We start from the raw sequence: 11,785 nt of genomic DNA, 5'->3' as shown, positions 1-11,785 counted from the left end.
GTCATATCCTGGCTTAGATTTTATTCTGTGTGCAACTGATTCTATCTCTCTACCAACAATGTGTCTTTTATTCAATCAAAAAAATCCCCAATGATCTATGACCCCAGTGTGGGAATATACTGTAGTTATACTATAGAAAATAAAGCAGTGCTCCTGAATTTAATTGGAATTAGAAATGACGTAAGATCTAACAATAAATATACAATATAGCATATAGCATTAAAAACAATTATGGTACCTCTTCTGATTTTACCAGCTAAAAATGATGAATTCACTGTATCGGAAAAAAAATCAATCAATGTGGTTACAATATAAAGTTCATTATAAACTTAATGCTAGGTAATGGCAGTTTGTAACTGTCCAAAAATGAGAGTGGCTCTTGGAGCGCTGAAGTGTAACCAAGTGGATTCCTCTAGAGGGAGCACTTCTCTAACCTTTCTTTGCAGAGTGCTACTGAACACATTAAGTACTTCCCTTCAGCAATTTGGCCCAAACCAAGTTCTTGGTAGTTTATTTCATTTTTTATGCAGCTATTTTGCAGATTAGTGACAAATACTTTTATAAACCTGCAGTGCTTCCAGGGATGATCTTTTAAATATAGTAGTTTCTTTAACCTGATGTGGGAATATTTCAGAACATACTAATGTTAGTTCTGTCTATTTTCTATATAACTAAGAGCCTGACACAAACAGGGTGTAAAGACACAACAGCAGGAAGTGTGGTGTCTGTTAACTCAGTGCATGTGGAAACAGGCCTGCAAGCACTATCAGCATTTACAGGGATATTTTGGGTTCATGTTTTGCAGGGGTTGTAGAGGCCTTGATTTTGGTGGAAACAAATCATCCTGTACAAACTGTACAAACTTATAACTTGGTCAGAATGAAAGCACAGGCCGCCAGAGTGAGGAATGTTATTTTAATTCAACTTTTATTTCACTTTCTGAAACCAGAAAGTCCATTTAGACAGTACGACTGTGTCAAGTTAGGCTCTGCAGCTTCATAATCTTCACTCTTTTCGTATATCTCCCTGTATACAATCCATTAGTTCTTGATATTAATGGTGTTTGACTTTCAAGATGGAGCTTGTCAGCGTGTATCTTCAACTGTCTCTGCTACTCTGCACTGCCTGACTTTTTTCAATAATTAAGACGGAGGATTTTGATCCAAATGTTCCTCAGATATTTGCCAACTTACTCTGATCAGTAACTGTACGCACATAACCGGGAAACGGCATCAGAATCTCTGACTAGCTAGGAAATTCAGTGGAAGATATTTAAAGTCTTACCGTCTGACACACTCTGCTAGAGAGTTATTTTCAAAGCAGTTTCTGTTCCTGCTATTTGAACTGTTTGAGAACACACACACCATTGCATTAGTATTGCTTCCTGTCAGATTGCCTGCGGTAAGAGCAATGTGACAGGAAAGCAGTGTCAGAGGCGGTGAAGATACGCAGCCTTAATGACAGTCAGAAAATACTGTTGCACTAGTACATGAATGTTTGCTGCCTGGATCAAATCTCAGTCAGGTAAAACAACTTGGGCTAAAAATCATAGTAACTCAGTTACTAGGCAACCATAAGGCAAAACTGAAACATTATCTCTTGATAACAAACCACTGAGGCTTTATGTCAAGTGAACTGCAACTGTGCATACTGAAGAGCTCTCTTTAAAGTAGAAGTGCAATAGTGGATCTTCACATTTTTTTAGACTGATGGCAGGATTTAATGGTGCTCCATGTGAAGTGCAACCTTTTTCTGTGGAATAAGTACAATGCTTTGATATAATTTGGAGAGAAGAGTCAAATGTCAGAGGGATGCTGGTTCTAGCCTTTGACTTCTCACCATAGAGCTCTTTTTTATCTCTGCTGGAAAGAGCATAATGACCATGTCTGAGGTTTCAACAGACCACACTTCTTTATTCTTTTGCTGACCAAGTTGTGTGCCATGTGATGTTTCACAGTCCATGTGATGTTTGAAGCAATCAAAACAATTTATTGTGAAAAGCTGCCTCGTAACTAGGCGGTTACACTTCTTATAGGATTCAGCTGATTCATAAACACTGTTGATCAATTTATGTGAAGCAGTGTTTTCCTCATTCTGGTTGCCAGACTGTTTCCAAATACGAAATTTGAAATAAAATTAGGCATCTGCATTTTACTGACATTCCACCTCATTTTATTCATAAGATGGAAAAACAAAGCAAAAACATGAAACACAGATCCCTGTACAGATCAAACTAATGTACTAATGTACATAAAAGTGTATTTACACACCAATGCACTGAAATACTTTAGCCACAAAAAACTAAGAAATACCAAGAAAAAAAAAAACAGGTTTTGTTGAAATGTCCATAAAAAACACATTTAAAAAATAAAGGCAGAAACTCTTAAAAACTGATACTTGAAACAGATATTTTTGCTGTGCATCTACACACATATAGTGCACATGTTTCAGTTATTTACTGGGGCATACAATCAGCATAAGTCAAATCATAAGCATCCGATAAGGAGCAGTAAAAAAATGATTTCAACTCATTAAAGCATAGTGTAAATGGCACATTGAAGTAAGTATTATTTGACTCCGTAAGAAAAATATTAAATTCTGTGCGAGTGTGATATTTGGTTTGCACAAAAATAAGTTCATATTTGATCAAACATACAGTAAAAAGAACAAAATCCCATCAGAAATACACAAACATCATAGTCATGCCAATTAGGAACAATGTGGAATATCCAAACAATAATCACTTGATATACTTTAGTATCACATCCAATGTTACACCCTTACACCAAACTCTAATCAGTGTTCAACACGATTTAAGTATTTCACTAGCCCAAAATAAAAGCACAAACTATTTCAAAATAAATCGAGTAAAAAGTAACATAATGGAAGTAAGATGGTAAAGAGAAGGAGGCACACAGACTCAAGGCAGAATTATTGAATCAAAAGAGATTCAGGTATGGATGAATAGTATCAGCTATTATACTGTATAAGCATAAAAAATCTAAAAAGGAAATGAAAAGGAAAAAAAAATAGGACATGAAAAATCAAAAAAGGAAAAAAGACCTTAAAAGAATCACTTCCTTGTTTCCCTTTATTATGAAGGAGCAGTCAGTCGAGGTGTGTGTGAGCAGATCTGATTGAAGGTACTAGGATTTGTGAAGCATTATAAATGTCTTGTAAAGTCATGTGACCTGCCTGTCTTGGGTGTTACATGCAAGCCAGCATCTGCATCTAAATATTAAAGCTTTTCTGTTCACAGCCTGCAATAAGAACTTCGGACCCTTGGAAAAAGTAACTTACAAGACCTGCCTAAGTCTTTGATATTGCGGGGTTAGTGTATCAAATAAGCCTTGTGTGCTAGTGTAGCCTTATATCAAGAGCTCAGGAAAAGGGGCTCCAGCTGAATGTGCTAATGGAAATAAGAGTCTGGCAGGTGCTTGATGAGAGCCACACCGACTCCATCAAGCTAAAGTGAAGCATGCCCAGTGCAAAGCCGCACACCATATCAGTTAGGTGGTGTCTCCCCAGCAGCACCCGCGACATGCCCACCAGAAAGGCCCACAGCACCAACAGGATGCGAAGCGGCACAGCCAGGACCAGGTGGGACAGCAGGAACTTGGAGACCATGGCAGCCCGGCTGGCGTGAGCTGCAGGGAAGGAGTAGAAGTCCATGGCGACGCAATCCAGGAAGCCGGGCGTCATCTCCCAGGGTCCTTTGCGCTTCACCAGTCTCTGGACTCCGGCCACAGTCATGACATCAAGGATGAGGGCTGTCACAGGAAAAGGGAGTTAGATTATGAAGACTAAGAATTTGTGGAGGAGGAAGTATGCAGATACTTTTCTTAAGTAAAAGTATCCAGTAAAACAACAATCTAAAATACTTAACTGCTGAATGCTAACAATTCACAGATGTGATAACATGACAACTGACTACAAGTAGGCACTAGCTTTTCCATTTTCTATATAAAATCTCAACCTGAAAAACTGTTGAAAACATGAGTTGTGACCAGTTTTAATCCTCAGATTGTCTTATATGAGGGATTTTTAGTATATAAACTTTCATGGGGACAGTGAAATCCTCACAACAGAGTAACTGTACCACTTTGTACTTTGAACTTTTCAGCATATCCTTGCATTTGTGTGTTTTTATTGCCATGCTAGCTAGCAGCAAGGGCTCTAGGTATGGCAATGTCAGTCTGTTAGTCAGTCGGTCAACCACTTTGGTCCACACGAATATAACAACTACTTTTGGATGGATTGCCACAGATTTTTTGTATACGCATTCATGGCTCCATGAAGGATCTACCCCTCTGATGTTGGCGATTTCCTGACTTTCCCTGTAGCACCATCATGAGGTTCACATTTGTGGTTTGGAGTGAAACGTCTAAACAACTAATGGATGGACTGTCTTGACATTTGGTACACATATTTGTGATGTTAGCATTTGATGTCACCATTTAGCTTTAAGCTAAACTCTTTTGCTGAGTATAGTCTAAGCTGCTAGCATGACTGTAGACTCTTAGTCTTGTTGAATGTGTGAGAAATACTGGACAGATCCAATGGTGACAAGAGCAAAACACAAATAATGAACAAATGGTCAAGTAGGAGCAGTGTGGTTTTACTGGGATTTCGTATATAATGCACAGAGTCTTCAAATATAGCAGAAAACAACTATCGTACTTGTGAGTAAATAGATATCTCAGTGACCAAGAATAACTGATAAGGCATACAATACTAAGTAACATTTGCTTTGAGTCCACATACCACACATTTGCAGATGCCTTTTATAGCTCCATAGCACTCCCAAAAATATCCCTCCCATCGCCATCTTTAACTTCTGTTCAAGTCTGCCATCTTCACACACACTCAACCAACCCTGCACTAAATAACTGTCAGTTGTCTGACATATTGGTTATGCTGCCCTACTTCTCATTCCACTCGCCCACTCACTGTCCTAACGGGGCTATTATTTTAACTTCCATTCTGGTCCCTTAAAGGCAGGCTAGTGAGGTTCTATATATTTTTTTTTTCATGGTAACTGGGGAAAAAAAGAAAATACTAAAGGAAGAGATGAAGGAACGAAGGAGAGGTGGGCAGGTTCGTAAAAAGTAAAAACAGACAGGCAGTGAGACCGGTGCAGCCCCTCGGTGCACTGTGGCAGCCGACATCTAGAAAGTACTGAGGGGAAGCAGAAGGTGAGCCAAGCAATGACACATCATATCAGCTGTAAAGCACAAGCCTGTTTGTGATGCCCTTCAGCTGGCTAGAGCAAGTGATGATTCAATTTGTCTTGGTAGGGTTTGTCTGGGATCATCAACACATCAAATAATCAAAGTCTCAAAGAGTGAGGGGATAAATGTGCAAAATTCTGGCTTTAGTCTTTGCCATTGTTTTCTAGAGGAATCTCATTTATATCCTGTAGAATTTTGCGCTGGCAGATTGTGTTACTTCCTTTCCCTAGTCAGTATTTCTGTTCTGCAGTGTGTGCTGTCACTGTAGACTCACTGAAGAGACTTTTTTTCAGTGTTCTTGTTTGAAACATTGTCAGGACAGACAGGGCAACTGTAGTCAGCAATGTGCGATTTGAAGTCCCCTGTCAGTCAGCACCCAGTTATTGATCACACAGTGACGTTAGTTTTGAGCAGTCAAACACTCTTCCATCAGTTAAATCAGATCCTGGCTGCTGAACTCTCATTGACTGTTCAAGGGGAACCTGCTAAATTGGGAATGGAAACTCCATCTCCAAGAAGTGCAACAGGTGTGGACAGATAACTAGTCAGGCTGCCTCAGATCAACTTGCATTTCGAGGACATCTCACAATGGTCATTGTTTCTCACAGTGCCCAAGATAAGATGGAGTACCAGCACCAACACTTCATGCTTTGCCTGATCAGAGTTTCTTCATTCCCACTGCAGCAAGGATGAGAGAGCTTAGTCTGACTGACTCACTGTGGCCTGCAAACCAGTTTCAAAAGAATTTACTGGATGAACCTGCATACGATTTGTGCCATATGGGATGTGCTGCTGCCATATCAGGACTCAGCACATCAGTGATAAGCCAGGCCATGGGTGGCTGCAATTGGAGGGAAGGTTGGCAGTCCATCTGTGACCCTTTCTGCTTTTGCTGCTGGTTTAATTTACTTTTAATAAAGTTTTCAACAGAGAGGATTAAAAGCATCTTACATTCCCCCATCAGGATGTGTGATTTCCCATCTGTTAATCTGAAATGGGCATTCCCTGTCCCAAACCAATCTACCGCACACCTGTCTAATTACTATGGCAATTCAAACACAAATTAGTCACTAATTCTAATTGTTTGACATTTGGCATGTAGCAAACATTTGTTTTTTTGTTGGTTTTTGTTTTTTTTTTTTTAGCTTTTTTTTTGGGAAAAAATCTGCCTGCTGTGGCAGTGCTGGTAAGAGCAATGAGAGTAAACCAAAACAGTAAAGTTGCAACCCAGAAAATGAGTCATATTCCCCAATAAAGCTCTGTGGATCTGAGCCGAGTTGGGCACTAACTCTCTGCAGGTTAACCCAGGCTAACCCTAACCCTCTGAGTGATTCCTTTCACATACAAGTAGTCATGTGATCCATTTTTAACATAGAAATATTGATTACACCTGCTGTACTGACTGTAGCATTGCTCATTCTTGAAGCCAGCAGAAAGCAAATGGTGCACACAGGTAAGCCTCTTGAAATACAATGCTGACTACTGAGCTATTGATTCCACGAAGCTTAATGAAAAAGACGACAGCTGTGAGAGCATGGCCTAATCATGTCTGTTGTTACCAGTTGCTATCCATGCAGGCCCCAACTGTAGCAGGGAACTGGGCACTCAGAGCCCACCAAACTCTGCTCTCATGCACAACTGGTAATAGCGTTGATATTACTGCAATTGCATTTGCTTACTTGCTGTGTAAATCTGTAAATATGCACAGCTTATGCACTGTCTTAAGAAAGCTGAATTTGTTGCTGTTTTAATGGTCTTGTGCTCTTTTGACTTTTGCAATTTTGAACCATTACTGATTTCAGAACATCTTGACAGAGGACTGCTGTTGAAAATTAGCCAGCTGGCTAATACTGGCAAGAAATGTAGATTAATGTGTGCCATCTTTATAAACACATGAATGAAATAAAAATGAAATAACAGCAACAATTGTCGTATTGGACCCATTTATAAAGACATGACTTTGAACGTTTTAAGGACTGCAGATCTGATGTGACATGCATTAAAGGGACTATTTGTAAGTTGTGGTGATGGTTTTTTTGCCAAGAACTTCAGCCATCATTGCATTCACAACACAAAAGGTAGAACACAGTCTTTGAGCAGCGCTACATCTAAGATGCTACAGTGAGTTGCTATCTTAAAGTGATGAGATTGGCTGGATGGGCCAGGGCTGGCTTGTTGGCATGCTAACTTTAGTAGAAGTAAAGAAGTGTTAGAACTAGATGCAAAACATTACCGTTGCTTTCCACAACTACAGACACCTCGCCATAAAAACTAATGAAGTTTGATAGTTGAACCGCAACATGTCTTCTAGACTGGTAAGTAGCTGTTAATGCTAATGTTGGCTATAGAAAAACTTACAGATAACTCCTTTAAAAGCCCATCTTAGATATCAGCTCAAAGAACCAAGTTTAGATGCTTGAAATGAAATAGTATTTCATATTCAAAGACACTGAGACTGAAAGTCCAGTATAAACTGTTAAGACTTTCAGTGTAAGTTAACTGTTCTGTAATTGCTGATATATATTAAATTACTTCAAGGGCCTCCTTCATGCAAAGGTTGATTTATTAATGCAAACAGGACCTTGTCTTTTTAGCAACATTTCATTGCCTGAAGAATCTATGGCAGATGTTAATATCTCTTCTCCGGTGAACATGGACTCTTTGAGAAATGGAGTAATTAGGTCCCTGGAGGAACTAAGTTGCACAGATGAAGAAACCAGAAAACACCAAAGCTGGACTACACACTGCAGATGATAAGGGTGGGAACATCCCCTGCACAGTCAAGGTCTGCTTTCAGAGTCTCTGTCATGCTCAGCTGTCTTATAGATAGCCCCAGTCATTGAGTGACCAGACTGTTTTCAAAACACTATATGGGAAATATTTCTGCACAGCACAATAAGGTCTAACAGTGGACTGAATTAAACCAATCCTAACAGACCAGTCTCAGCTGATTACTTTCCTGTTAGATGAAAACAAATCAGAATTTCAGTATTAGCATTAAATTTTAATTCCCCACCCCAATGTTCATTATGTTCGTAGATTTCCTCCTGAAAGACCTAAATAAATTAGAAATTATCCTGGACCGACAAATAATGAACAGGCATTAGGAGTTGAACAGTGTCGCAAACACAATACAACAGTGTCCCAAATCCAAAGATTTACTGGCTTCCAATCAGAGCTCAATGTACAGTAGCTACAACCAGGGGATTTGTACTGCTTTTTAGTCAATAATCTGTGTTTGGGTCAAGACTGTGCATGTGTGTGTACACACACATACAGGTCCCCAAATCATCCTGAAAAATTCAATTTCATGTTGTCTGCTCTTTGCTGCAGAAATATGTTGACATAAAATGTGCTGTGCTACTGATTTACGCTGTTACTGCCACCAGCAGAGACAGAAAAAGAATTCAGTACTAGATCAACCACAACAAAGATCTTTTTATGTGTGGACACAAAGGACAAGACCTTATCAAATGAAGGCTGTTAACAAGCTCAATGTCTGCATATATATGGGGGACCCTGAAACATTTGTGAATCCATTTGTTCCTGAAGGAGGCATCTTGTTTTGGAGTTAAAACTAATCAGCACAACATAATGTCATGAACCGTTGTGATATGTGACTCAATAAAAAAAGCGCAGCAAAAACACAACTTTTGTGAATTTTCAGAATTCTGACGCAGTGTGTAGCTGTGTTAGATCATATTATATTTTTACATTACAGGCAGTGATGCTTACCCTATACTAAAAACTTTACTTTCATGAGTTGGAGATGGTTAAAGGTATTTATTGTGGGGCTGCTGTACTGGATTGCATTAGACTGTGAGGGACACTTGAAAAACTTGAGGAACAGACAGAAAAGCTGTGACATTAAACCCACCTTTTTTAGACATAATTTTGACTTTGCTGTACAAAGCTGACACGTTGCCATTCTGTCTCCTCGCAATGTCTGAATTTGCAGCTTTTGTTCTCTGTGGCTGAGGCAGAATCAGCAAAATATTTATAGTGTGTCAGTCATAATGAAGATTAACAAAGGCCACTTTGTATTAGAAAGTGTGTGTGTGAAAACAAATACTGAACCACTTTCTAATAAGCCATACCTTATATGTTTATATGCCTTTAGCTCAATTAATGGTTAATAAAATGTTAATTAATGACTTACAGAGCTGCTATAACCTTTTCATAAGACATATTTAAGGTTGTAATGTTAAGATGCCCCTCTCATCTCAATAATAAGAAGTAGGAAATATGACTTGGCAGAGGGTGTTATGCACACTCTTGCATGTTACAAAGCGCTTTTAGGAAACGAAATAAACCCTTGTGTTTGAACTAATAAGTTCTTTAGAGATATGAAGATTTTGCATGACTGGCACAGGTGACTGATTCCCCAGGTGAGAATAAAAGAGGATTGTGGGTGCAGGTCATTCTAGTAGTTTAGTTCTTGGTGTAAACTTCTTCATACAGCCATGTGGTGCACTTTATGGATGACCCGCGTGTTTTTGGGCAGGGGTGGTGGTGTGTGTGATGTGGCATTTACCAAGCAGCAGGTTGACCAGGACCTCTTGTCCAGCCAGAGTGTTACTCCTTGTGAGACACACGATAGTGCCAATGATCCACGTGATGCCGTGCCCCGTGAGCGCTAACAGGGCGACCATGGAGCGGCAGCCGCCCCAGGAGGACGAGGTGTAGGCGCACACCCCCATGCGCTTGGACAGGCAGATGTCAATGGCGAGGAGGGAGTTCATTGCAATTCCCTTGAATGAAGGGTTCAGCTGCATACAGTCTTCCTCTGGCATCATTTTGCTGGACTCTCTCCTGTCCTTGCTGCCGCTGTCGGTAGGTTCTTCACTCTGCTGGCTTGTTTGGTGCTTGTTTTGACCCGGTCGCCTTGCGCTGCCTCGGCTCTCAGAGGGGCCGGGGCCGCCGCCACCGCCACCACCGCCGCGAAGGGGCTGATGGTTCAAGGACATGAACTCAGGTCTGCTCAGGACGCTGTTTCTCTCCCGCGCCCTGGATCTCGCATTGTAATTCGAGGGCATGTTTGGATAGGGCCGCGTTCGCCTCTGTGGGTGCAATAACCGATTGCCAATCTCAGCTAGATAAATTCAAGTGGTGCGAGTTCACCACGACAGTGAAATGTCCCAGGATAGACACCCCCCCTAAACCAGTCCTCCCCCTCCTGTGCCCTTAATAGATATATTTAGACCTGCTGGAATGTGCGATGGCCATGCTGTTTATACCATGCAGGCAGGGAGAGTGTATTGAATGGCATTTGCCTCGGCCAATCCAGTGGAACCCGATCTACAGCACAGAGATAAAATAACAACATGCGCATCTTGTTACGCCACAGCCACACAGTTAACAGGTACTTCACTGCGCGTACCTCTGAGAAAAACAAGCTGAGAGTAGAAGAGGTGCAAAAAAGACGCAAGACGCGGTGTTGACATCTTACCAGGCTGAAGGATGAATAGCTACAAACCCACACAGCATCACTCTACATCTCTCATACCCCACAACCTCCATATCCGACACCTAGCAGTAAGAAGAGGGGACATGAGTGTAAAGCAATGCGGGCAAACGCTGAAGAAGTTTAAGAGTCAGCTAAAAAAAAAAAAAAAATCGACAACAAAGGGCTGCGAAGACGAGGCGGCACGGCCACCGCGGCGCTCCGTTCTTCCGCGCGGATTTGACGTAGTTTACGCACGGTCCCGATTCACCCTCTGCGGTGCGCTCTGCTGCGGAGCGGAGTTCTCCAAGGTGCTTAAACAGACAGCGGCGGGACGGAGGAGGCACCGTATCATGCTGTCTGCCTTATGAAGACACAGGGAGGATTTTTTAAATGCTACAGCAGCTGTGCTACCGAACAAACAAACAAACAAACAAAAAATCCAAAATATCAGAGAGCAAGTGAATAAATGAACAAATAAACGCTTTTTCGTTGTTTTGTGGCGAATAAATGACTTCTACTAACAAATAACACCACAAAACAAAATATGATAAATTGATTATTGATTACTTCTGCCCCAAAAACCTCTTCTGGGCTACAGTAAAGTCAAAAGAAAAAACAACAACAACAAAACATTGTCATGAATATTGATGTTAGGTTGTGTTGTCAAAATTGCATTAAAGTTGAATATTACATTTTAATGACTCGAAACAAAACAGATAAAGAATCACAAGTTATGTTAACATTATTGTTAATAGTTATCAGCATGTTTAGATTAAAACCTGTACAACTGCTAGAGCTACACTACCAGCCTCCTACTAGCCTTTAAAAATAATTTATATTAATTTTATTTTATTTTTTATTATTGTTGTTACGCTTTTTATTTGTTGTTATTTGAACAAGCACGTGTAGCCTACAAAAGTCACTTTTTGTAGGCTAACTTCGAGCAGAAGCTAACCCTCTTCCGCTTCCTGTTAACTACTCGGGATTTAAATAGCACGCTTATTTAAGCTAATAACACGCTAATGCTTAAATAATGAGCTCTGACGCAATTTTCTGATAATTCACCGCACCTAACGGAAATGTCTACGCCTCCATTTCCCAGCATGCT

General features: G+C 40.5%; 1 protein-coding gene across 2 annotated transcripts; it reads right to left on the bottom strand.

Annotated features, from left to right (window-relative positions):
- Nucleotides 1-2,149: 2,149 nt before the first annotated feature.
- On the bottom strand, nucleotides 2,150-11,474 carry LOC108874005 (inactive phospholipid phosphatase 7). 2 transcript variants are annotated; one of them, XM_051072919.1, is made up of 3 exons: nucleotides 10,681-11,474; nucleotides 9,766-10,529; nucleotides 2,150-3,770 (listed from the first exon to the last, which is right to left on the bottom strand). In XM_051072919.1, the coding sequence occupies exons 2-3, from the start codon at nucleotides 10,265-10,267 to the stop codon at nucleotides 3,382-3,384; spliced, it is 891 nt and encodes a 296-aa protein (XP_050928876.1). In that variant the 5' UTR covers nucleotides 10,268-10,529; nucleotides 10,681-11,474; the 3' UTR covers nucleotides 2,150-3,381. The 2 variants fall into 2 exon arrangements, with proteins under 2 accessions (XP_050928876.1, XP_018517857.1); XM_018662341.2 differs by having other exon boundaries at nucleotides 9,766-11,474.
- Nucleotides 11,475-11,785: the final 311 nt, after the last annotated feature.

Source organism: Lates calcarifer, linkage group LG9 (genome assembly GCF_001640805.2).
Source record: "Lates calcarifer isolate ASB-BC8 linkage group LG9, TLL_Latcal_v3, whole genome shotgun sequence".
Classification (NCBI taxonomy): domain Eukaryota; kingdom Metazoa; phylum Chordata; class Actinopteri; family Centropomidae; genus Lates; species Lates calcarifer.
This window is presented reverse-complemented; position numbering and strand designations above follow the sequence as displayed.

Coding starts and splice junctions, on each gene's coding strand:
- LOC108874005 (XM_018662341.2), bottom strand. CDS start 10,267: ATGCCCTCGAATTACAATGCGAGATCCAGGGCGCGGGAGAGAAACAGC. Junction 3,771..9,765: donor CCTGGTCAACCTGCTGCTTG/GTAAATGCCACA, acceptor TTCCTGTGACAG/CCCTCATCCTTGATGTCATG.